The sequence below is a fragment of the Tyto alba genome, unplaced genomic scaffold, assembly GCF_018691265.1.
Source record: "Tyto alba isolate M040663 unplaced genomic scaffold, T.alba_DEE_v4.0 Super-Scaffold_13, whole genome shotgun sequence".
In the NCBI taxonomy this organism is placed as follows: Eukaryota; Metazoa; Chordata; class Aves; order Strigiformes; family Tytonidae; genus Tyto; species Tyto alba.
In genome coordinates, this window is record NW_024881275.1 from 42,864,685 (window position 1) to 42,891,658 (window position 26,974).

Below are 26,974 nucleotides of genomic sequence, written 5' to 3' on the forward strand. Positions count from 1 at the left end.
GGTATACTTTCTTTTACCCCACTTTCTCTCTTTTTTATGTGTGTGCATGTTAGGCTTGGTCCTGTTGCACACTTCTATAAATAAGTGTAAGATTGACTATTCCCCTTTTCTTTCAATCTGGCTGGGTTTCTCAGTCTTTCTGTTGCATTTTTTCTGTCCATAACGATGTGGTGGTTTTGGATTCTGCCTATCACTTCTCAAGGTGTTTCAGTCATCACTTGTCTCTGACCGCCCACTCATCCTGATGAAAGGTTAGAGATTAAAAGAAAATAAACATTTAACAGGACAAGGCCTTGGGAGAGGATAATAGGCTCAAAGATAGTAGAGCCCTGCAAAATAAAAAAGATAAAGAAACAGAGATAAAAAACCAGAGAGAACCTTTAATTGAGGAACAAGGAAACCTCCCTTAGTCATATGCTCAGAGATACCATAAAGACTGTGCAAATTGTGTCCTTTAGATGAATTTAGCTCATTATGATGTGAAAACCACACCTCTGGAGAAAAAGCTCTCTATTCAGGTAAGAACCTCTCCTTTTGAGTTTGTGCATAATAATAAAAAGACACTGTAACTTCAAATCAAGATGAGGCATGTTGTTAACTAATGAGGAAGAAAGTGAAACTACATTAAATGTGTATTCTTGTAGTTTGAACTGTATAAATATGTTGCATGCCTGTGTGTGGTGTTCTAGCTTTGTGGAATTATCACCTAGCACCCATTTCTGCACAGATATGGAATAAAAAAAATCTCAACTCTGTGTGGTTTTTGGCTCATTGCACACTGGGTAAAAGAATCCACATTTTGGCACAACAACCCCACCGTGTCATCCTGTTCATGTTCCTGTTCCTAGTATAATTAGAGGAATTGCTAGGACTGCTCTATGGATCATGACTGAGAAAATAAACCCTTCTTCCTTTGTTCTGTTCAGCTTACTTTGCATTACAAATCTACTTGCCCTCAGAAGGGACCATGCCAGATAATTCACACTTTTCCTGAAAGCAACTCTGAGCAGAGGGCTATCCCTCTCCAGGGAGATCCAGTACACTCCCTTCAGTGAGGGAGGGACCTGTGGCACATTGTGCTTCTCATTAACTTTTGCAAACAACAAATGTAAGGTTTCAAATTAATCAGCCTACCGTCAACACACAGAAATCTGTTTCACACACTGTTGTGCATCTGTACCAGAGCCTAACTGATCAGCACCTGATTGTTTAATATAAAGGCATGTTTCTGAAGTGTTGCAAACTTGATTATCATCATTGTTTAGGAGGGAATACTTTAATTCACTTGTTAAATTCAGCCACCTTCACCATCAGTGCCTGAATAGTACTGTCAGGAAGGGTGGCCAAATCAACCTGCATGAGCCAAGACTTTTTCCTACATGCCTTCCACACCTAGCGTACTGGGAAGAGTGATTTAGGTCATCATTACACTAGGAAGTAATTGCACCAGTTTACACTGGTAGGACTAATTTTTTTTTTTTTTTTTTTTTGTCTAATTCATTATTGCAACCTTTAACAGAATGATAATTTGAGCCAAATGTAGTGTTTTTATTGAAATCACTGTACTGCTGATGTAACCTTTTGGGTTTGAATATGGAATCTTCTACTCAGGAAAGATAGAGCTTTAGTTAGTCTCATAAATGTCAATGACTGGCAAAGAAACTTTGTTTAAAAGTGAGCATTAAATGTCTCGTATTTACAGTCCAGATGTACCATCATTGGTTTTACATTTTGTAAGGAGTGGCTAAAAACCAAGAACACCAAGAGAAGTCTCCCAATAATAGCGCATATATGATGCATCCACCCTGGATAACGTGCCCACCTGTGGCAGCAGATGCCTCCTACCGTGTCCCTTATGCCCAGTTTCTCCTTCAAGGATTTTGTTTTATCCTCAGTTAAGCTTAAAAAGACAATAAAAAGCCCAGAGTGAACTTGGAATACAGGAAATTAACGTTCAGAGAAACTTCTGAAATAAATGCACAGAAGTTATTTTCTGTGGCAGAGTGCTGTGCTTCTTTCTCCAGAGGTCATCAGCAGGAGCAATGTGCCTACTTTGCCTTCCTGGCTGTTCTGCCCTCCTGTCATTTGAATAATTCTAACCTGTTCCTGCAGGTCTTCCTCCCACTCTTCAGGCCATGTTTTGAAGCTCATCTTTTTGCTAGTAGAGGGCATGCTGAGGAGTACCATACTATTAGCAACTGTGAGAGTCCTGGGCCTGATCCAGGCTTGACGTGTTTGATTCACCACTTCACTGCAGCATTTCATTGGTATGGAAGGATTAAGCAGGCATATGGGCTCTAGCAACTTTCCTTATAGCCTCAAGAGGAAGGTGTGTGTCTAGCAGTGAGGCACAGCTGATGCAGTATTACATATGCTGTTCCAGCTACTTCTGTCAGACAAATTTGTTCCTTGGAGCTATACAGAGTTGTAGATAAACTGAGGCATTCTAACTGTACTTCTGTGCACCAAAGGAGACACCAGTTGGTCCCACTATTGGAAAGATGCAAAGAAAGTCTTAGGTCACTGGTATTTTCCATCTCGGGTCCAGCCCAAACTGTGGTAAGCACAAAACGGGGGGCTGGGAGAGTGCTTAACCAAATAGTGTTGTAGAAAAACAAAGAGATGCTAGTGCAGATCCAATTGTATGTCTTAAAATATTTCTAGTTCCAAAGGATAAATCTAGAGTTGCTAAAAAATCCCATACTCGGTGACTTTATTGCCTATTTATCAAGAACAGGGAAGCAACTCTCAAGGAAAGAAGAAAGGGAGTCAGACATGAAATAACAGGGTCATAGAACAGCCTTGACATTTACACCAAGTGAGGTGAGCAGCTCTTCAGAAGTCCACTGGGAGATCTCAGAGTATAGTTGCAGCAGCCTCACATCTGTTATGAGTGTCTAGTTTTTCAAGTCCCAGATGTAGTCCTACAATCAGAATAATTTGTAAACATCACCCAATTTTGAAATCTAATACTGTGAAGATTGGAAGTTGGGCAACTTACCAAATTTATAGGCTTGTGCTTGTATTTTCCAATTCTTACACAATATTCTAAAGATAGATGTTAATTACACAAAAGAAAACACTGGACATCATTGTCCATTTCACTTTCAATTTTACATTACATTCAAATTTACATTATGTGTATATCTAGCATGCCCAGGTACCTATGTTTCAGATGTGAAATATTATCATTATAATATGGAGGGGAAACATAAACTAATTGACAACATCGTGTGAAGTAGTTAAATGGATCTGATACACTGGAGATTTGTTATTTTTACATCATGTTTTCCAAGTTATCACCAATGTCAAAAGATCTTTATTATGTATAACATTTTAAAAGTAGGAAAAAGCAAATTACTGGGTATACGAAATAACTCAAAGTAGCTGCCTAAATACTGTTAGTAATGGGGTTAGCAAAAGATTAATACTCACAGGAAAATTATAGTAAGGTATTCAAGGGCTGCAGGATGTCTGCAAATTACTTGTAACAAATTTAATCACATTTTTAGTGGGGAAAAAAAGCACTTCACTAACCACTATTTTACTTTAGTTTTTAAGACCTCAGACACAGAAAGCTAATCAATATTCATACAAGTACTCAGAAAACATGGTCATATTCCCTTGCTTATAGCATGAAGGTACCTGCCTTTGGAATACTTTAAAGGTTATTGATACAGTGTGAAAAAAAGGTCTTGTTTTTCCATCATCCATCTAGGCATTCTTCTCTCCCAAATTGCTGCTGACCAGTTTAGCTTTAGCCTTCTATAAAGCCTTCTACAAACTGTATCATCAAATAGACTCATTTAATTCAGTGCCCGCTTTATGGCAAAGGAGCAGAGATTCTCCTGCTATTAGTAAGTCCATCAGCACAAACCCTAGGGCAAGCTGAATACAATTCTTCATGTTGAACCTATGACTGGCACATCTGAGCCACTTGAAGTGGCTCATTATGGCTGACGCTACAGAATACTTCTGATCTGCCCCATACACTTTCCAGGCAGAATTATTACAGCAGAAATTGTTTAGCTTAAAGTTAATTGTATACTGCACTTCAGCACAGCTTGATAAACAAGGGTGATATTTCAGAATAGAGTTAGAAAAACAAGCCCTACTCTGAACTGAATTGCTCATGGTATGTTAGACAAGAACAGCAACAATGTCCACAAATTATGAGCTTTTTTTGGGAATGATTCTTACTGGCAAACTGAAAAATACAAATGAATACCTTGAAATGGATTCCACTGCATGTGGAATAATCCTATTAATTTAAATTAAAATATAAATAGCTGCTTTTTAAAAGTATATTTTATCTTCAGATTATATCAGATTTAGGATTGCAATGAAGTGTCAAGGCAACTCTATGTTCCTGAAGTCTTATGTCAGCTAAGAGCAAAATGGTTCACTTTTTCCAAGTTAGAGTATTGCATCCAATGTCTATAATTCTCTGTGATCTGTCAGATTGCATTGTTCCCTGCCCCTTCACACCTCTAATATCCATTGTGTGTAGGGTACAAGAGTCACTATTTGTCTCTCTCTTTCTCACTCATACATGCACATATCAGGTTTTCATTTGTCTCCTAGAATGTTTTTCTGCCAGATTCATGCTGTTTCTGATATGTTCTGCCTTAAATTGTCAGTTTGTACTACACTGATATCACACTGTGGTAAATCTACGTACAAGTTCATAGTTTATTTATATAGAGCTGGCAAAAACAAGCAATCAAATAATCGATGCTTTACAGTTATCAAGGTGCAAAAGAGATTGATCAATCTGGTATTGGAAGTTGAAGAGACTTTTTTACCTTAACAGCCGTGCTTAACTGTTACCAATTTATACAGAACCTTAGTTTTAATTATCAAGTTACCAATTGTTATTGTACTCAGCAGTTTGTACTGCCCTGGATTCTATCATAAGGCACAGAAGGATATTTGTGGAGTCCAATTTTATTTTACTGTACACAATTCAAAGGAGTAGATGTGTGAACAAATAGAACAGTATCAGTGCTCCCACCTTTACAATAATTCTGACAGAAAACACACTGACAGCCCTACCATACAAAGCCCTTCAGCATTATAAACGCTTTGTCACTACAAAGAGCAACCCTTGACCACTTTTCAGAAGACAGGCGATCCTATGTGAAAGAAACATGGTAATCTCTCAGATTCCCCCTTAGGCATTGTACATGCTATGACTTTCAGGTCTGTAATTCCCAGTATGTCCAGTTCTGCTCTTGAATCTATAGCAAGCAGAAGTCAGCTGGCAGGAGGTGCACTTTGTTTCCTATTTTGTGGTTAGGACCCTTACATGCTCCCACTTCCACACGTGCTCTCCCAAATGGGAGTTCAACCTCTAAAAATACAATTTGCATTCTGTGTGACAGAGCCTGAAGCTGAGGACAGTCATTCTTAGCCACACAGAAATTATGTTACATGAACTTTCTTTACCCATAATATAACTGAATCAGTGAAAATCAGATGTAATCCTGGAGTAAGCAAAGTCAAAATACAGATCTTACATGTTTGTCTTGATTTTGGAACTTGAAATCAGTGAAAGTTGTCCAGTGGTCTAGATCAATAATAGAAATTAACAAAATTAACTTAATAAAATTACGTCAGCAATCCACAGCTCATAGGCAGATCACACTCTCTTAGCAGCTCCTGCTTCGCAGTGGTTTTGCTTAGCTTATTGATCTTCCTGTGTCATGATGCTTCAGAAATTAAATTTTCTTTTCAGTGGAGGGCTTGCAGATTTCAAAATTCCTTCCCCAGAGACATAATGGATTTTCACAAATAACGAGGGAGAAGGTGGGTCCTAACTGAGACATCTCCCATGAACCCTATTCTCAAACTCAAGGATTTGAGAAATATGCACCTCTTTCTCTTCCCCTCCTATTCCAAAATTTTGAAATAAATAGCAGAATATGACAGCTTTCAAATAAAATATTTATATATCTTCTTGTTTTCTCTTAAAAAAAAAAATGAATACTGGAGATCTGTAGAGAAAAAAAAAATTAATTCTTTAAAACTGTGGTATGTGAACCTAGCCTCACTCAGCACAGCTCCTTCTAGTAAATCTGCTATTCAAACTACAGATGGTAGCTGTACTTCTTCACATACAACAGAAAGGCACTTTCCCTGGGTGCATATAATCTAAACAGTACAAGCAGAGTGGAAGTGCTGAAAGCTCAAATACTGTATGTAGACAAATAAAACCAGAAAACTTGTCCAGACGATCTCTGGTATAACCAGCATTTGAAATATGTGTTTGACAGGGCGAGGAAAACAGCTTTGTGATTACTCCTAGGTGGATTTGCATTTCAGCAGCAATAATGATTTGTCATTAATCCTTGCTCTCAAAATCTAGCTCCTAAAATGTAAAGGTATGTAGGCAACACTCATAAAACCATTACACGGAAGGGTCTCCTACTTTGCTGTGAGTAAGACCAGTTCTACCATCAGTTGACACATAATAACTTGGCATTTGATAGCTTTAATGCTATTTATGACAAAATGGTCTAAGCATGTTAGGAAGACTATAGGAAGAGGTAATGAGCTATACTAAAGTAAGTAATATGGTTAGGTACTTAAGTTATTTGAAAGGCTTTACCAAATAGCTTTATGAAGAGGAGTAAATTGCAGACCAGTTCTCCCTTTTTCAGCTACCAGTGCTAAAACAAGAATTATCCTTGCATGCCCAAGTGGCCATTGAAAAGGGTTTTTTTCTGTTGTTGTTGTATTCCTTTCTGGTGTTTGTTTGTTTGTTTGTTTGTTTGTTTGTTTGTTTGTTTGTTTTTAAAGGGTAGGGGCTGCAATGAAGCTTTGAAAGGGGCTCTAAATAAAAAGGAAATAGATTTATTTTCCTACTGCCATTACCAAATCATCAAATAAATCCTGATGTGCTTCTCTACAAAGAGAAAATGAAGAAAATTAGATTACCTACAATTATCTCTCTGGATTTTTAATTCGCAAATTTACAGGTGAAAATTTCAATGAAAAAATACACCTACTATTTAATTTTTCCTGTGGTAAACCACCAGAAAATAATGTCCATGACAGCAGACTTAAGGTAGTTGAGCTTCACTGTGATCCTTACATTGCAAAAAAAATGCACATTACTGAACAGTGCTGCTGTGAAGAAAACAACTTAAGCCAGCAGTGTGCCCTTGCAGTGGAGGCAGCCAACCACATCCTGGGCTGTATTAGCAGGTGCGCAGCCAGCTGGTCCAGAGCACTGGTAGTTCTCTGTTCTGCATGACAGACACCACGTCTGGTGAACTGTGTCCAGTTTGGGGCTCCCCAGGCACGGCTATGCTGGAGAAGTCTGGCAGACTCGCTGGAGCACTTGATGCGTGAGGAGAGGCTGAAGGAGCAGAGTTTGTTCAGCTTGGAGGAGGGAAAAACTCAGGTGAGACCTTACTGCTGGCTACAGCTGACCTCACTGAAGGCTGCAGAGAAGATAGAGGTGCACAATGGAAGGACAGGAGGCAATACGCACAAAAGTCAGCATGAGAAATTCCAACAGGATTTTGTTGTTTACCTGAGGACAATCAAATACTTGACCGGGTTTCCCGGAGAGGCTGTGGGATGTCCTTCTTTGGAGATATTCAAAACCCAGCTGGTCACAGCCCTGAGCAACCTGATTTAACCAGACCTCCTCTTGTCCTTTTTAACCTCTGTGATTCTGTGACTGTGTGTTTACCAACAACTTCTGCTAATGCTGCTACTAATGTGTATATAAAAAAAAAAAAATCCTTTCTTGACCTCTGGTGTTCATGCATCCGTTTCATATTAGTGTAACTCCATACTTCTCGGACAGTGTTTTTGTTCTATAAAGAGAATGAATGAGTCTTTTCCAGAGTTTCATTTTTGTCTTTACATCGTGACGGCCATCTAAACATACAACTACCATGCAAAGGGATTTTTTACTCTGATAGTTACATGGACTATGGGGAGGGTTACAGTCCAGAGGGATGGTGATGCTTGTGAGGTTTGTCTTATTTAGCTGTAAACTCTGTATCTTGGTTATCACTACCAAGTGTTGACAAGGACAAGGGCTGCTGAACCTATCCAGGACCTGTTCAGTGATGAGCCAAAACATGCTTTTTAGTGCTGTGGCTGGGCTATTAGCAGTATTTGAGCTTGCTCCTCCAGAGTTTAGTTGTGTTTTCCTACACGAACTATAACAGACATATTATATACATCTATGTAATGCAGATACAGATACAAACTCCACAATGAAGGGCAGATGAGTGATTTCAAGTAGACATACTGACATAGCAGCTATTGTGCTTGTTTACATTAGGACTTTATGCTGTTCAATATCTTCTTAGAAAAACATGCTCTATACATTATGTCATAGCAGTGACTGCCTCGGCTAATACTGTCACATGTTTATTTGTGTGATTAACCATAACTTTCTTTACATAAATGCATTGGATTCTTTTTACATTTCTGCAATCAGAAAATTTGAGTCTTTTGATAAATATGAGTCTGAACAGATCAAGAAGTAGTTCAAAGCATGTAAGCTAATTTCAGCCTGCTGAAGTCAAGGGAATACTTACATACCCAAGATGATAAACAATTTTTCAAAAATGTACTAACTAGCAGTTGTGAATAATTCATTATTAAACACACTGAAGACTTCCTAGTCTTGATATACCATTCTATGTGGTATTTCTACATTATCCATTTGTTTTAGACAAGAACTTTTTCTGTCAATATCTTAATCTCCAGGATATATTTAGAAAATTGTGATTTTTTTAATTATTTCTGGGTCCACTGCTATGTAACCAACAACACATGGACCAACCAGTACTATCTATGAATTAAATTCCACAGAAGTGTATACTGCAGTAGTCACCTCAAACCTTCCATTTTACTTATTGTATACATAAGCATTCTTCTACTTTAATAACACCCATTTTATATATGAGCTAGAGAGAAGCTTCAGAAAAGCAGAAAACATTGCAACATATCATAATTTTACACTGTGTTACAATAATTGATAGTGAGATATGTAGGGACAACACATAGCAGTACTTAAGGGAAGAAACTGCATTTTTGAACACAACCTAGTGATGTTGTCTTCTGAAGTTAACGATGAGTAATGTAAGTGATTGGTCCACGTTTACTATAAAAGATACGACTAAAATTAATACTCTTGACCAGGTAACCTGTAAGATAGGTCATGGGGATACGGAGGACATATATAAAAATTATAATTGTTCAACCGTTTTATAGTTCTGATTGATTGCTGCAATTCTTTCATTGTCTATTTTCTTACCTTGGCCATGGCAGCATGTTTTCTTGCTTGATTACACCTGGAAATGACCCTTGCCAGAAAAAGTAAAGCTTTGGCAACAAGCAAACAGAGGCATCCAAGCTTGAAATGCCAAACAGAAGAAAGGCCTATGAGAAAAATACACTAAGGGAGAAAAATCTGAAATGACAAGGTAGGAAGAAAAAAAGTGATCTTATGCCAATCATTTCTAAGAAAGAGAAGCAGCAATGTGTAATGCAGTATCCTGGCACCAAGAAATCCATATAGTAAACAGAGGAGACATCTCGTTTTTACACAACTGCCGTATACACAGTAATGTTTTATGACCACTCCTTTCTGGTTATCAAACTCTTTGCATTCTGCTGTTCACCATAAAAGACAAAATACAGAAACTATCAGCAAGATTTTTTTTTTTAACAGCTGGTGAAACTTCTCACAAGTGAGATACTTTGTAGCTATCCAAGTTGATTAGAAGGCACTAGTAAAAATGTTCCAATAATCTCAAATCAGGATTCTGTAGGAAACAGGACAATTTTCAAGTCTCTGCCAAAAACTGTCCAAAGTACAAACAAATAAAAAAGCAAAACAAACAAAAAAAAACCCATCTCAAACTGTTGTAAAGTCTAACCAAAAAATGAGTGATAGACCAGAAATGGTGCTATCAATGGTAAATTTAATGTCTGCTTTGTGAGACTGGCCCCTTAACTAGCAGTCAAACACTATGAATAAAGAGATATTCTGCCACAACAGAAAGCCTGTGAATGCATGTTGTTACCATAGTAATGTTATGGCATTTATAGGACCTGTTAAAGCTTAACAACCAGTGATGTTCCTCCTAAAAACTAGTTGATAAAAAAACTCTGAGTGCACATTTATTAAACATCAGTGCGGCACTACTAATTCTTTGATGCAGCTCTATGTGTTTAGAAAGTTGGAGCCCAGTTCTTAGTTACACTGATATAAATCTAAAGTAATGCAGCTGAAGTCAATTACATCAAGCCAAAGCCATAGGGAATCAGCTCTTAAGAATGTGACCCTCCAATTACAAAAACTTCATAAATATGCTTCTTTTTCTATTACAATGATACTGTGATTAATGTCACAGGATTAAAGACCTTTAGGTGTACTTTGATTTACACTGGAGTCTGAAGTGATCACCAGCATCAGCCACAGAATTACAAAGATGAGAAGATGGCATTATGTGTGAGTCTTTTTCCTGTCTCAGACTGGGGGTTACTAAACATACTTTAAGATGAAATCCCTAGATGTTCTGACTCCAGCCTTTGTCATTTTTTCCTTATATGGAATAGAGAGGCAAAAACCTGAATTTTTTTGCTGTGACTTCATTGTGTGTAAAGCAGTTTTCTGCTCAGATGTAACTGTTAGTATCACTTTTTTGTATTTAAACCTCTAAGAGGTTAGGTAAGATTTTAAACCAATGAAGACAAAAGTAGAGAATCTTACTGAAAATGAAATCCAAAAGATGGAAGTACAGTCTAGTTCAGGCACTAGTTATTAAGTTGGTGGGACAGTAGCACTGCACCAAATTGCCCAGTTCCCTTGGAGATCTTGCACTGGTCTAAATAGTAGGTTGTGTGCAGCTGCTGCACCACTGGTTCTCCTACAGTAAAAAACAGCTCATACAAAGCAGAAAGAAGTGTGATAGGACTTACCATATTTTACAGTTATATCAGAAATGAAGGATGTATTTTCTACTACTCTGTTGACTAGCACATGGTGACTTCAACATGGGACAGAAGACTATGCTTCACAGATCCTGCCTTAGCACTGATAAGTCTTTGCATCTGTCTTGAAAAAGACCTTTTACTCCTCTCTGCTCCTTCTAGACCATGAAGATAACAATGCAGATGTTTAAGGGTATGATGGGGACTGATTATTTAGTGTGTCAGGAGGGAAAAAAAGAAAATTACTATGGTGTCAGCTGCTTTTACAATGACATTGACAAAAGAAAAGGAGCCGTGGCAGCCTCACATATCAATGCTGCAGAAATGACACCAATTCTGTGTATTAAAAAAAAAAAAGTCCAAAACTTTGCTGCAGAACTCTCAAAGCACTGAAAACAGGATGTGAAATGTGGGAAACCAATAGATTTATTTTCATGCAAACTGCATTAGTATGAATAGACACTTGCCACATTTTACAGACTAAGCATATTTCAATAAAGGAGGATGAAAAAAAATGAGATTATATATTGGAGATAATTCAGGTCACGGCCACAGACCCAGTCATGCTGTTGTAGACCAAATGTTTTTTGGCTTCTTCCCTGCAGTTCTTGGGGGTCTGCAGGCTGCTTCTCAGTGGTCATTGACATGGACAAATTTGTTGATCTTTGCACCAAATTGAATATACATTCCTACCAAATAGTCTACAGATCAGAACTCAGGTTGCAACTCCTAACCTAGACATCTTGAAAGTGTCCCATGAAACAATATCTCATATGTATAGATCAAGTATCTCTGTGCAGAGCTCCAAACCTGCATAATCCCTGTGTACCAATCCCATTTGGCTCACAGGGCCACACAGCCACACACCAGGTACCTCCAGACCTTTTTCTGGGAGCATGTGCTGTAAAAGCTGACTAAGAAATGCTTCACAGACTGATTTCTCAAAATCAAGCATTACGCATTTGCTCAGAGTAGATAGGCAGAACAAAAAGCAAAACCAAGACAAGTTTGTATTCATGTTTCCTCTTATTTACACAAAATTGTCTTATTGGAAACTTTAATGTAAAGTCCATTTGATTCCATAAACCCCACCTCTGGTGAGGCAGGAGCTTCTCCTGATGCCATTTGCATCAGTTGATTGACAGGTTCTTTTTCTCTCCCAGTTCGCACATCTTTGCTGCTGGACGCCAACTTCACCTGCCTTTGGGAGAGAGCTAAGATCCTGCTAATTGCATGGCAATGGCAGACACATTTCACTGCAGGTGAAATGTACACGACACGCAAGTACACATCCAGCAGTAACATCTACATTGCAAATTTGGCTCTTGCAGAGTGTATGGAGCTGTGGATTTCTGTGGCTGTATCATTCCTGACACCTGAGCTACTTTAGAGGTAGTTCATGTCTGCGCAAGTTGCACCCAAGCCTGACTGCAGTGGGGAAGCAGCATCGGGGCTGTTCTCACACACTTGCACCCCAGAGGCTGCTGAGAACAGACTCCAGTCTCAGCTCCATGCTGGTAGGCCAGTGCTTTCATTTAAGGGTCATGACTGAGATATAAAAGTCTTGAAATCCTCGTTAGAGCAAAACAGCTTTACTCCCTGGTGTTGACCGACAAAGAGTTTTATGTCTGTCCTTATTTGGCTTTATCTCTCCCCAGTAGCCCTTTGACTTAAACTCCTTGTAGTTAGATCGAACAAACTAACGTAGCTGTGGTATTTATTGAAAAATTACACATATTCCTTCTTTCTCCACAGTATGTAAGAGTATACTTGCTTAAATTATATCAAGAACTATTAATTCTAAAATGAATTTTTAAAGATTGCACAGGATTTTCTACAGAAACTGATATAATAAACAAAAGCCTATACCAGAGTGATGCAGAGCTGCAGAGCTGCCTGAACACAGCTGCATTAGCTCACAGACCTTCCCTTTCCATTCTCATTAATATTTCAGGTAATTCCACAGTGAATACACATTCTTGTGAGGCATAGCCTTGTGCTAGTGGCTACTTTGTGAACTGGAATAGTAGTCCTTCCATTCAAAGTCTGGTAGGGTTTCTCCAGGCAAATGAAAAGTGAGGTACCACAAAACTGAATTGCCAGCCGGCCTTCAGAAAACTTCTGTTAGACTTTGAGGGTGCAAAGCAAAAATTCTCTGCTGCAGTGGGGAAACCAATGTGAATTTTCTATCTTTGCTATAGTCACTTTAGCAATATCCACAGATAGGCTGACTTAAAGTGACTGCCCAGCAATATTAAATTCCCCTTAATAGACAGACTTATCCCAGTGGTTTTCAAAAATACCTCCTTGGAATGCTTCCAAACATACCAGAGATGCTGGCTGGCTAAGCCTCTAAAATAGTCCTCAGTTGGCAACTTCCAAACTCCATACAAGAATCAAATTGCCTCACTTGAACACTGTGCCACATTCCCTTGACCAGAGTCATCACCTTCCTCTTTAGGTGATTATGAGGAAAAGTCTTTTTCTTTTAAAAGAAAATGAGATGTATAGAGTCTTCAAACAAACAGACACTGACACAGGAGAGAAATTCCAGACCAGAGGGAGAAACGCTGCTACTGCTGCTTCATAATTGCTGAAAACACGTTGCTTTAGGCAGCATGGGTACAACAGGAACATTTCGTGTATGCCACACTGTCGTTACCTTTCGGAAATGATCTGAAAGTTTGAGTTTGCTTTGATCTAGGTGCCCTGGCACTGACATATTTGTAGCTAAAGCCAGTGCCTCATGGCTTCTGGAAAACATAGTTGTATTCCTGTCCTCTTCTGCCCACTCCATCTCGAAGGTTACCACCCCTGCAACAAGCTGTGCTTCTATTTCAGCAGTGACAGATCACAGCCCAGCTTCTTTCTGTGACCTTGTCAGGGAGTTGCATTTGGGACTCCTGATTGCCCTCCTGTGAACTGTGATAGAATGCAGAGCCACCCCTCCTTCCAGTGCCTCTGCTATAAATAGCTGCAGCCTTTAACCGATGGACAGGACAAGCAGCAAAGGGAAATAAATAGCTTGAAGTGCCGTGGCTAGAGTCAGAGCCTCATCTTGGATGAGTCAGCACAGCCCCAGCTGTACCAGCTACAGGGCTGGCTTTGTTTCTCCATTTATAGGCTGCAAGCCAAAGCACAAAGGAAAACTTCCCAACTGCTTGTCTTTATTATAGTGTGAGTAAAATAACAAAATGAAAAGCTCTGTCTGAAAACGGGCAGCATGCACCTTCCCTTCCCCGCTCCATTAGAGGTTTAAGAAGCCTGACAGCAGTCGGACCCTTTTCCAGACTCTGCTGTGTCTAGAGGCGTGGCCTTCTCCCTCCTGGCAGTGCATGAAATGTTGTTACCACTATAATATTTCAATGCTGCTAAACAATGCTTGCAAACATGCACTTAGGCTTTAAGTAGTTCTGCTAAACTTTATGCAATCTTTTAAATCTTTCTTTCCCTGATCAATCCTGCAAATGATAGGTTTTTGTTTACACTGACTCCTAGAAATGGGGTTTCATTGTACAAATACATTCAAATACATTTATAGGTAAAGCAGGTGGTGGTTATTTATTGATTCTCAGCACCAATGTTTCAGTCATCCAGTTAGGAAACAAAAACAATGCAGTGTGACCTACGCACCAAATAAACAGGCTGAGTGGATGCTGGAAATTCAGGGTTTGAAATACATGCAAGACTGAATTTTGTTTGCATAACCTGTTGTAAGAACAATGCAAAAACTTCCCTTAATAGAAATCAGTTTTGACACAAAAAGACAAAGATAGGCCAAAATAATTATGTATCTTACTCAGAAAAAGATTACAGTCAGTGATTTGTTCATATTAATTAGCTTAATCACTGTTTAATGCTAAGAAAGAGCATTTTACTGAGTACCTGGGAAAACATGGAGGAATTTTTTTCTCCTGAAGTTTTCTAGCTCTTTCAGTCTTATCTTACAGTATGGGAAACCTCCTTACTTGTCTTCAGGGCATGGGAGACAAAGTAAGAAGAGTTTTGTGGAGCCTGAAAAGCTAATTTACTACATATAGATCATAAAAACACATTCTTACCGCATTTGTAAGACAACTTCCTCCACAGATTCTTGTTAATGATACAAAGGGTATGCAAGAGAAGATGTGCTCTTGTTTCTCTTAGCCAGCTGTAAGAGATCACATACACTATGTATTGTTCTAACACATTCTGAAGAAAACTTCTGGTAATACAACCTTTACCTTTTTCCCAGTGAGGAGTTTCACTAATCTACTTTCAAAAACTGAACTTGATTTGGTATTTAATTAAAACCAAATTCATTTTGTGCATATTTGTATGTTACAATTCCTACAATAATTGAAAAAAATGTAAACCAGAAACAAAATTAAGAGACATTCCAGGATTTTTCTTTCTTTATCAGAGTGCTAAACAACCCTCCGTAATTCCCAGTCTCTAAGCAAGAGCATAGTCAAACTGGCCTTTCTCCAGTCCATCAAGTCCATCAGCCCAGGTTGAGGTTGGCATACTCTGATATGGGTCGAGAAGAATTCGGAAACACCGAACAATGAGAATTCCCAAGAAAATAAATAATAAAATCACAAAGGCAAACGTTGTTTTCTGTTCCAGGGTCATGCTAGAATTTGGTGTCATGTTCCCAGATGGCACCAACGTGGCAGTGAATATCTCTCCATCCATCATCCAGGGAAGGGGAAACAAATAACCCCACAGCTGCCTCCTTTTCATCATCAGTATGCTGAGGTCAGAGTAGAAGCCATTTAGATGCACTTTGCTATCTGTAGGGCAAAGGGGAAGAAATGTTAACCATGAATAGTCCTTTTGTTTGTTTACTTCAACACAACTTTCTCCTAGTGGAGAAAAAATGAGATGGAAAAGAACTTGACAGCAGGACTGCTTGCCTCTGCATCATATATGAGACCTTTTAGAAATCCTGTACTGTTTTGTTGGCAGTGCAGAATTCAGCCACCAATATTAAATAGCACTAGATCCTGAGCTGGCATTAACCTCTCACTACCTACCATATCATTTGGACTAAGGCAAAACATTTCTTTCCTGCAACGGGGAAAATGACGGGTTTAATCACACTACTCCAGTGGGTAACCCACAGAAATGCCAAATTGCATGCCTTGCTGCAGGACAGATGAACTACAGCTGATGCTACCCTAAATTGGGGGAGAGGGGTTTAAAAAACAAATGTAGTTATGGTTTTATATACAATGACCAAAAATGTTCTGAGGTGGGATGGACCATGATCCACTGCAAGCCAATAAAATGTGTGTGTCCCCACAATGGAAGGCAACAACCATTCAGTGCCTATAACACTGCATCTTTTCTGAAGGAAAGGCATAAATAATTTGTGTTTGAAATGAGAGAAAATTTAGGAAGACAGCCTGAAGTAAGTCAAGCAGTAATTTAGCTCAAGGGCAAATGTTTTCTCTTCTGACTTAAAATCAGAATCAGTCTTACAAACACAGTTAGCAAGAAAATGTTTTTTATGTCATCAGCTCTGCCACATCGAGAGTCACCAGGATTTGGGACTGAACTTCGCTGTTTCTAGACAGCAGAGCATATGCTGTGCTACTGTCTGTCTGGCACATCTTCTTCCTTGAGTGTCTGTCTGGGTGTCTGCCTGCCATTACTTCCTCCTCCCTTGCACACTGGATGAAATTTCCCTCCAGTGGGAAGGAAGCACTGCTGGATGACACAGTTTAGGCCCAGCCATCTGCACCTGAAATTACCTGTAAAGTGTCCTCAGGAAAAGAAAGGCTTCAAAACTTGTTGAAGGACAATGCTGTCTCAGCTGAACATGTGTAAGAGGAAGGAAAAGAAATAGAAGAACACAATGCAGTATATAGCATGCTCAGGTGAAAATCTCACATGATTATAACCACTCCATGGCTGGAATGGTGTCAGTAGTGATCTATAAGCATGCCTCAGTAACAACAGTTAATAGGTATAACTGGATTAAGAAGGCAGTCATACTGGAATATTGCTAGGATTATTCTAAAACCTGTACTTTAAACAAAATAGATAAAGTATTAAAGCAACAAAAATATTGGAACTGCATGCCTATTATTGCCTGATTTAATTTATGATGGAAGGGTAGAAAGATCAGAAATATTAACTTCCAATCCTTTGAAAGAGTGTCTCAGCTACTAGCTGATAAAAAATGCAGAGGACTGTTTAACAGAGGGACATAAAACTTTAGGAACAACTGGTTTAATGAAACTGACAGGCTTTTTGTGAGGCAGGGGTGGTGAGGAGTGGGGGTGTGATACCTGGTGAAGGAAATAATAAATTCTGGTGATAAATAATCTTGTTATAATAAAGGAGAAACATATAAACTGAGACAGTGCATTACTGTAGCAGTGGCGCTACAGTGAATGCCAAAGGTAGTGGTGCCTCCTTCTAAAAGACCTCTGGCATTCTGACTTCAGAAAGCTCTTCAGCACACACATTATGTCATGGTTTTTAATGTTATTTAAGCAAATGCCCTCAGCTATACACATATTATACACACTTAACAGACTTATCTAAAACTGCAATCACACAATACAGTAACTATACTTGCCCTCACAGATCAGAGTGTTTTAGGAAAGGTTTTCCTGACATTTTCTAGGCATTATTTGAATACAGTTAGCAACTGTGGGAGAAAATGCAGAAGATGGAAAATCTGTCGCTGTCAGTAAAGATCGGCTTTTGATATGCTGGTTTTAAATGTCAAACTTAGAATAGGCAAAGAATTCTGTACACTTTTTTTTGAAGAAACTTGATTTTAAAAAGATACATGTAATCAGTGACTCAGTGATAAGTAAATGCAGTTCATTATTTTCCGTTTGGGGTGAGAGTAGGCACCTAAGTGGGATAATACAAAGAAGACTTAGGTATCAATTTTCATACCAGTGAGCACTATTGACTGATTTTAGGAATAGTTGAGATGTCTGATTATTTTACAATTATCAGCTTTCCACTCTCAGAATCCTAATTTTTATGCTATAGATTATATGCAGTAAAATATTAAGACTGCATAGCAAAGCTGAAAAGAATGTATTTCTCAGGTTTGGGGCTTCCAGACAGCCTTGTGAGTGTGCTGATTAGACTGAATAATTGCAAGGTTTTTGGGGCAGGCAATTTGTCTGCACAGAAAGGCACAATACCTGGCATAACCACATCCTTTGTCCTCTTCAGACCACTTCTTTTGCAAGCTAAAACATAAATAAGATCATTAACTATCCTTTGTGATGAAATGCTGTTTACGTATCCCCACTGATACAAGCACATGGGTACTTGAAAGGAGAAGGTAACTAGCTAAAGACATTAATTGGGTATATTTATAGACAGAAGTCATTAGGCTTGGAAGCACCTTGGCCACAGCCATGTGGGCTTCCATGGTCCTGGCTTCTGGTGTAATGGAGTCCCTGAGCCCCACATTTTCCTCCCTGCCTATCACTTTCTGTTGTGTCAGCAGAGCTCTGCTGGCGCTGGGCACCAAAGAGTCTTTCCAACTGGAAACATTCCCTACCTAGAAGACTATACAGACTGTAAATGGCAACATATCCTTAAACTGTATTTTCTTGCATGAAAACCTCTGCACTCCTTGCAAAAGTTTCTCCAGTCTGCTTGAACTCCATCTCACCTTGGTGGTACTGATCAAAGTCTGTCAGCCTTTGGGATCCTGGAAGAGGGGGATGAGGAGCTGCAATGAGAGGTAAAAAGGGCCTTCCCCCTTGCATGAGGGAGATTTCTGCTCAATGATCCATCTCTAATGGAGATCCCAGGAGGCACAAGATGAAAGCAGTGGTGTGATATGCACTGTAGGATCCCCATTTCAGTACAAAGGTATCCATGCAGCCAAAATAAATAAGTAAAAAGTACATATCATAGCAAGGGCAGTGGTAGAAACCAGATAATAGTAATTATAACAACACAACCTGAGTGTGGTTCTTTTAAGCTTGTTCCAAACACTAAGAGCTAAGCCAGGTTATAGCTTGGGGGTACAGCCTCAATATTGTTTAAAAATTTATTGATGTAACCAAGATTCCTCTAGGTGAGGACCTGCTTCTTTTTTTTGTGTTGTTTTGTTTTTTTTTTTCTGTATGTTTTGTTTTGTTTTGTTTTTTCCCCACATCTCAGATTAAATCATAACTGATAGAGCAAACAGATTACCCTTCACTTAAATGACTAGCCCTGATTATGGTTTGTTTTTTTTTTTTAATGCAGAGGTGCCCCCATCAACTACTTTCTGTAATGGGTTCTGTGCAGATGTGTCTAATCCTTTGTTTAATGAGTACACAGTTGAGCATCACACTATCTGCATCAAGTTGTTATTATAATTTCTCCCCCTCGCCAGTGTGCACACATCCATTAGGTCATTCAATTACAGCTTTCCCTGAGGTGGTGCTTACAGTCTAAGATACTAAATTTATAAAGAAATAAAGGAACAGAGTAAAACTTGCATATCATTAGTACCATTAAATTGACAGGTTAGTGCTTGGCACATCCTAAACTTAGTAACCCTCATATAGTTTCAGGTGCCCACCTGCAGCCCAGTAGCTGAACTATGAGCATAGGACCTGGTTAAATTTCACCAAAAGGTAACTTTTCTGGTCAAGCCATTAAGATTTTTGAAGTTAAAATGTCATTGAATTAATTAGTTGATAGAGGTATCTACACATTTGTATGAAAGGTACAAATTCTCAGGATTCTGACAGGCTAAACTTGTTCAAAGCATCTTTGATTGGTCTTTCTATGCTTTCAGCATTTCATTCGTTTCAAAGTTGACTTTAATTGAGAATTGCTGTATGTTAAAAGGATTTCCTTAGAGCTCACAATTTAAAGCTTCTTACTTTGAGAACAGTAGGACTGACGGGAAGAATGGCTTTAAGATATGCACCTCTAGGAACAACATATTTACAATTACATTTGTCTTTGTTCTGCTTTTTAAAGTGCCCCTTCTTTATTACCATGTACAACATAAATTTCATTTTCTATCAACATACATGTTTATGTTCTTGCTGTGAAAGGCTTGTATGTTGGTGAATAGTCACAGCCAAAGAGACTGTAGGAAATCACATCCCAGTTTGCTGGGTAGAATCTTACTTCAACCTGTTTTGCCAATTTCTGCATCCTACCCGTTCATGAACTTGCACATCACCCCATCCATGTAGTTACAATATGGCACAAATACTCCGAGACACAGGGAAGTTCTGGAGCTGACCATCAGTGGTCATAAATTGTTCCAATATAGTTGGAGATACACACAGATTAGTATTCCTGGCCTCCATCTTTCAAAAACCACGGAACTGGTAACTCAAGAAACTATTGAAGACATCCAGACTGAACTGTGACATACACGATCTATGTGTGCATGGATTTAAAGCAAGTATTTTAATTAAAAACATTAACAATGAAGCAACATAGAGTGGCAGAATCTGCTTATTGCTTTTTCTTAGCAGATCATTCACTGCACGATGTTCTGTGTAAATCACATAAAACAAATAGAAAACCCACTGAAACAAGCAAATTCAAAGGAGGAATCTGACCAGCAGAAAGCCATTTGAGTCACAGGGGCTTGCAGCCTTGCTAACTACACACAAGGCCAAATTTCCTGTTACTGCAGATAGTTATACAGTTCTGGTGACTTCATTACCACCTTGCCCACTTACACTTTTGGCCCTGAAAATCTGATTGATAAAAATTAGTTAAACAATAAACACATTAAGACAACAAGCATCAACACATGTAAACATATTAAACAGGAGATTTTCCTCTCTAAGTCAACACCCAGGGACTTTCTTTTGCCCTTTGTGTTCACTTGAGATTTACTGGCCTAATCTGTAAAGTCCTGTGACTGCACTGGGTGCTTCACAACGTATGCCTGATATGCAGGTATCCTATATTAGTGGAGCAATTGGTTTTCCATTATGAAATATCTCATGGAATTTAGCAAGCACACAGCTGTGCCAAGACCATGTGCATGATTTTCCTATACCACCCATACTAGTTTCACTGATTACTCACTTCCTTAGCTACAAAAACACATGGCAAGTTTCTTCAGGCTCAAACATCTGTACACAAACTATTTCAGCAAAGATATTTCTATGCACTTATAGCTCAGTTGCTGTGATCAATTGACATTTTAAACCTACCTTGAATAAACAAAACTTGATTACAAAAAGTACCAGGCTAACTAATTAAATTACATGTGCCCTTCTCTTGTACCCAAATGTGTCTAATGTTCCTTCATACTGTACTGTTGTTTGCTGCACAGTCTAAATGGATATATTAACAATGCCATTTTCACCTGTACGTCATCCATTCCTTCTTACAAATTTGGTATCAAGCTGACATTGCCCTTCCCCTGCAGGCACATACCCTCATCATCTCTCAACAGCTTTTACGGACAGATCTCTGTGTGCAAAAAGAGCTCCTTGGTGCCCCATTCAGCTGTTGACATTGTTAAAACAAGTTGATGGGTTAATTTTAGCAATAAAACAATGACAGAAAAGGATCTGTTCTTTCTTCTGTAGACTGTCTCCAATACCTCACTTTTACTTAATGCACCATGGAATGTTTAAAATGCAAGCTCACTTTTAATGTGTTAATGTTCACACATATTTTGAATTCCTCCACATAAACTGTGTGAGGATGATTTATACACAAAAAAGGTCAAAGTTATTCTAAAAGCTTGAATTACTCAAGACATTTGCTAAAGTAATCACTAGCTTTATGAGATACTACTTGTGAAGATCTGAAGGTACAAATCTGTGAAACAACAATATATTTACATCATCCAGGAATTTGTGCAATGGTTTGAAATATGCACACAACTGACTGTTTTCCTTCCTCTGTATACTCACTCCTTTTAAAAAGGTGTACGATACACAAGCAACCCTTCTCCACAGTGAATATCTTAAATGTATTTATATGTAATGAAATAACCAAAAACGCTAAAGCTTTTAAAGCCAATAACATGGTGAATATCCTTATAGGCTGGATCCTACATGAATCAGCAAGTTGAAAATTTGTTGTCTTAACAGTCATAAATCCTTACCAAAGCAATATTTGCAGCTCAAAATGACAAGAAATGGATTTTAAACTACCCTTTCTGACATCAGTAAAAGATGAACTGTAATATTCTTCCTAGGAAGTAAACAGAGAATACACAAAAATATAACTAGTATTCACAAATGTAATTATTGCTAATTTTAAGTCTAATGTCAGTATTCCTGACCTGCTATGTAGGACATAATAGACAGTATTAGACAGGCGTATGCAATATAAAGGTCATAACTTTATTAAATAAATGAAGAAAATTAGACAATCAATTTCTGTGAAATAAATACCTTCATCTAGTCGAGAGAGAACGTGACCCATTTCCCACTGCAGCAGTTACAGGTAGTTACAAGTATCTTTAGTTTCCATTCTTCTGCACCTTTCTTGTATTTCTAAGCATAAAGGATCAGGTACTGCCAAGGAACTGGTGAATACCCAAGTTCAAAAGCTGCCTTCTGAAGGCTTAGAATTTTACACACAAACCACACAAACTCAAATGAGAATCCTATTTGTGTGTTAGAAGTAATTAGCTGACAATACTGTATTTTTTTTAAAAGTGAGGCTATAATTTCAGTTCTGCCTCAGCAACTCTTCAATAGATTCTGCTTGGCTGAGTACAGCAGTCACCTCGCAGCCTGCCTGAAACCATCTTCAGCAGAACATTAACATTCAAAAGGTGTACCAAAAAAAAACAACCAAAAAATCTCACAGGGTATTCCCATGCCTTTTCAAAATCAGACCGGTAGTTTCCTAGTGTTTCTCTCTTCTTCTCTGTTGATTGTTGTCAGTAATCTGCCTTTTTAACACCAATTAACACTCCTTTTATCAGTCAATCTGAATATTGATTACAAACTGTTATCTTCAACCAAATACCTTAATCCCTTACACTTCTTAAAATTTAATGGATTATATGAACACCAGCGGTGTACTTCCTTTAGAAAATAAACTGACCATTTAATGGGAGAGAATATAGTCAGTAATATTTACTGTTTAACTTCTGAATTGATATCTAGGGATTTTTGCCCTGGGAGTTGTACTTGCTTCCACAAGTTTCCACAAGTACAGCAAAGCTGCCCTTGATATTTTGAGGGAAGGTACCTAACTAAAGGAAAAAGGTTCCTATTTTCCTTTCCTATGAGAAAGAAGAAGTCGGTTTTAGAATGTCAGTCAGATAGGCTGATTAAAAAATGTAAGCGTTTCTTTTCCTGACAGTTTCTACTTAAAATCAACAAGACACATGCACACACATACGCACACGCCCAGACCCCAAACCATTTTAGGGTGACAGAATGTCATTTGTTTTGTTCTCTTATAGGGAACTTCAGTTTTCAGATATCCCATATTTTCATAGACCAGAAGAATAATAGGGGATATTATTCTCCTCATATTTTCTTCAGGCTCCTGGTATGGACGATAGATTTGAAGCTCACAAGAATTATCTTCCTTTCTCTGTCCCTTGAGGATTTTCCCATGCAAGCATCTTTTATTTTAAAACATTAACCCTGCCACAACCACTATGTGGTTGTCAGGGACAACACTTTGGAGCATGGGGCCAAGGTTTTGTGTATGTAATAGGACAAAATATGCTTGCAGACACAATGCAAAGCTGCCATCCAGATTACCACAATGCAGAGATGGTCATTTTGTGGACAGCCATGCACACAACCAGAGACACCCTTGCACCCAGGGAGTGGTCTGGCCTAAACCCATTCACAGTCTGGCTTTTCATGCCATATACAATACAAACAAAGAGGAAAGCACCTCCTCTTGCTGTCATATAAAAACCTTCATTCAGGGCTCCCTCAGCACCTTGTCCTTTGAAGAGTAAGCTATCCAGAGACCTAAGCTTAGTACACACAAATATTCCATGAGAGTGTAACTATTTCAGTTGTGTTGTGGTTTGGGCCTGATCGGCAGCCAACCACGGCAGCTGGTCACACTCCTTTCCCCCTCCCCACCTGGGAATGGGGGAGGGGATCAGAGGGGTGAAGGGAGACTCGCAGGATGAGATAAGAACAGTTTAATAATGGCAATAAAACGAGAACAATAACGATGATGGGGGAAAACAAAAAGAAATATATAAACAGGAAATGTACAATGTAACTGCTCACCACCCGCTGACCAATACCCAGCCCGTTCCCAGCCAGTGACCCCGAGATACCAAGATCCCACAATCGCAATCCTGGAAGCGAGAGATAGAGAGAGAGAGAGCTCCTTCCCAACCCCCCCTCCTCTATATAGTGAGCATGACGTTCCATGGTATGGAATATTTCACTGGCCAGTTTGGGTCTGGTGCTCTGGCCGTGCTCCCTCCCTGCTCCCTGTGCCCTCGCGCACGGGCAGGACATGGGGAGTCGGAGAGTCCTTAAAGTCTCGGTAGCAGCTGAAAACACCAGTGTGCTATCAGCATTCTTCCCATACCAAACCCAAAGCTAAATGCAAAACACAGCACTCATCTAGTCCCTGAAAAGGAATATTAACTCTATTTCAGCCCAAACTAAGACAAGTTGCCAGCACGTTGCTTTGCAGAGGAGTTACGTAAGTATACAGCTCAGTATAAACCATGAGGCAGTCTGTCGTATGAATGTATTATGCTCACATCAGGATATACCTTTGTCTCTGCAGGAAAACATTTCAGGAGAGACTTTTCAGCTCCTCATTCTCCTCTGCACACATAAGCATAGTTCAGTCTGACACTGTGTTGGCACCCTCTGCATCCCCCAGAACCTGTTCCTCTAGACGAGCTTCAAAAAGTGTGTCCTAGGGGCCCTTTATATGTTTCCCGTAGTGCCATCAGCATCTCTGGTTCTGTGACTTTAAAGAGCCAACTTGTAATTTTCCCTTTTTAATTCTTTGGGGATTTTCCACTTTCTGAACCTGAACTCTGCTCAGCTAGGTTTGATCCACCCATTGTTATAGCAAGCAACTTCTGGAAGGATAATTGACAAGGTTTAGTAACCCCTCCTTGTCTGGAAGATTCATGACAAGACTTGACAAAAGAGGCTGGATTACATTCCCAGAAGATTTCTAGCACAGGAATTTCATAACATCAGACAGCAGCTTTATATTTTGCATTTAAGTACTCCCAAACCACACAGAGTCTTACAGATTCAGTACCATATTACTGCAGCACCACCGCTCTGTGATCCAGGAAAGCTGGTGTGTTTCCTGGGCTCTCCCTTTTGTCATAAAGAAATTCATCATCACATACTTCCCTTTAAACAATTCTCATTGTAATATAAGTTGTCATCCACTCAACTCCAAGAAACTGATCAAGTTTGAAAGAAAAGGAGGAATGATTAATTTCTTACTGGAAGACAGGTCATAGGAGCATGAATCTATAATCCAGCAATGAGGAAACTCCCACGGAAGGGGAGGTTTGCTCCTATCACTCTATATGCATTTTATATTAAGTAGCCATTGGATTAAAAAGAAAAAAAAATAATCCTGGGAGCCATCTGGTTAATATATAAGAGCGGGACACTGCTGCCACACTGTGTGAACTGGATCCCAGAGGAGGTGTATGCCATGCTTTTGCTAGGATCTGTTCCCAGTAAGGTTAAAGCAAGAACCAGGAATTAAGTGGAAAAACCCTGGAGTGTCTCTGACCAAGTCGGTCAGAGAGGGGAGACAGGAGGACAGCCTAGTGAATTCAAGTAGTTTTTAGCCAGGGAGTGTTTTGGATTTCAGTTTCAGAGTTAGGTTCCTATAGTCCCTTTAATGCTGCTTTAGACAGCTAAAGCTTTTGGGTGTGACTTTCAGGTTTAACGGATGTTATAGGGTCTGTTCTTGTAGAGCTTGAAATGAGTGGATTGTATCCTGGCTTCCAGCACCAGAGACTGCAAATTTCTAGATTCTTATTTGGAAATAGTATTCTTCACATATGCATTTGAACGAAAATAATGTATAATTCTGAAATAAATATCAGAAATATATTGGTATGTCTGGTAATTTCTGATATGGGAAAGTGAACACTTAGTAAAATATTGTCACTTTGATGAATGAGTCAGCAAGATGACCTTGAAAGATGATAGGAAACTTTTGTTGTAAGAGGCCTTGAAAGATAACAGGATATCCATCCTTTAATTACGGTATCTGCAAGGACCCATCTGGTTGAAGCCAGTTTTGCAGTTACTGGCTGAAGTAACTCAGCATTCTGGGATCAAGGTGAAGAGTATATGGTGAAGAAGACCACGAGCCTCCCTCCAAAAGACCCTGGCCCACGACCACCAGCTGGCAGTACGCATGTGGCAAGAGGAGGAGACTTGGGATAATGAGTTCCCAGAAATAATTATAATAATCACACCTATTCTTAGAACTAATTGTAATAACCCAGCCTATGCTAATAAATATGCAGGTTTTTGTATCATAAATGATGCCTGCTTCATGATATGGTGTGCAAGCTTGGAGGGGCGATCCCCCTTGCACCCAGTGCTGCAATAAACGTACCTGCTTTATAACTCTTTGTGAGTTGTAAAGTTTGTTTCCGCATGCCATCTCCTATAGCACTAGTAATGGGATGAATTTTTACCTCCAACTATTTAATAGGAAAGTTCCTATAATGGTCTTCAAATAAAGTTTTTATCAGTCAGTATCATTAAAATATTTTCCATAGCCTTGACTTGCTTTGCTATAAAGTTGTGTTTTACCCTTAACAACTTTTTGCAAAAGGAGACTTTAAGATAATCATATTTAGTATTTAGATATGCTCCAGTTCCAAAATCTATACACATTTCAAAAAGTGTAAATAAAGGCAGACTTTCGGGAAACAACCAAATTTTGATTAATAACCATAAATGCAATCCTGAGACACTCACTGCAACTCAAAACGCTCCTGTCAACTTTTTTGTGTGCTTCTATTTTTGTCAGCTCACAGATCTGTTACTTAGTTTTGGGAGGTGTGGAGTGGGCCTTGAAGTGCTGCTTCCCACCCATGGTACAAGCAGCAGCA

At 39.0% G+C, this 26,974-nt stretch overlaps 1 protein-coding gene across 6 annotated transcripts in view; it reads right to left on the reverse strand.

The window, feature by feature from the left end:
- Nucleotides 1–14,502: 14,502 nt before the first annotated feature.
- Nucleotides 14,503–26,974, reverse strand: part of CTXN3 (cortexin 3) — a 48,727-nt gene continuing 36,255 nt past the window's right edge. For 3 of the 6 annotated variants that reach the window (XM_033005601.1, XM_033005604.2, XM_033005602.2), the window contains one exon: nucleotides 14,503–15,743. In XM_033005601.1, coding sequence (XP_032861492.1) covers nucleotides 15,403–15,696 — 294 coding nt within the window. In that variant the 5' untranslated portion in view covers nucleotides 15,697–15,743 and the 3' untranslated portion in view covers nucleotides 14,503–15,402. Of the gene's footprint in view, nucleotides 15,744–16,706; nucleotides 16,768–18,125; nucleotides 18,147–22,313; nucleotides 23,159–26,974 lie in introns of those variants that run through there. The other 3 variants (XM_033005599.2, XM_033005600.1, XM_033005603.1) reach the window with 3 other exon arrangements.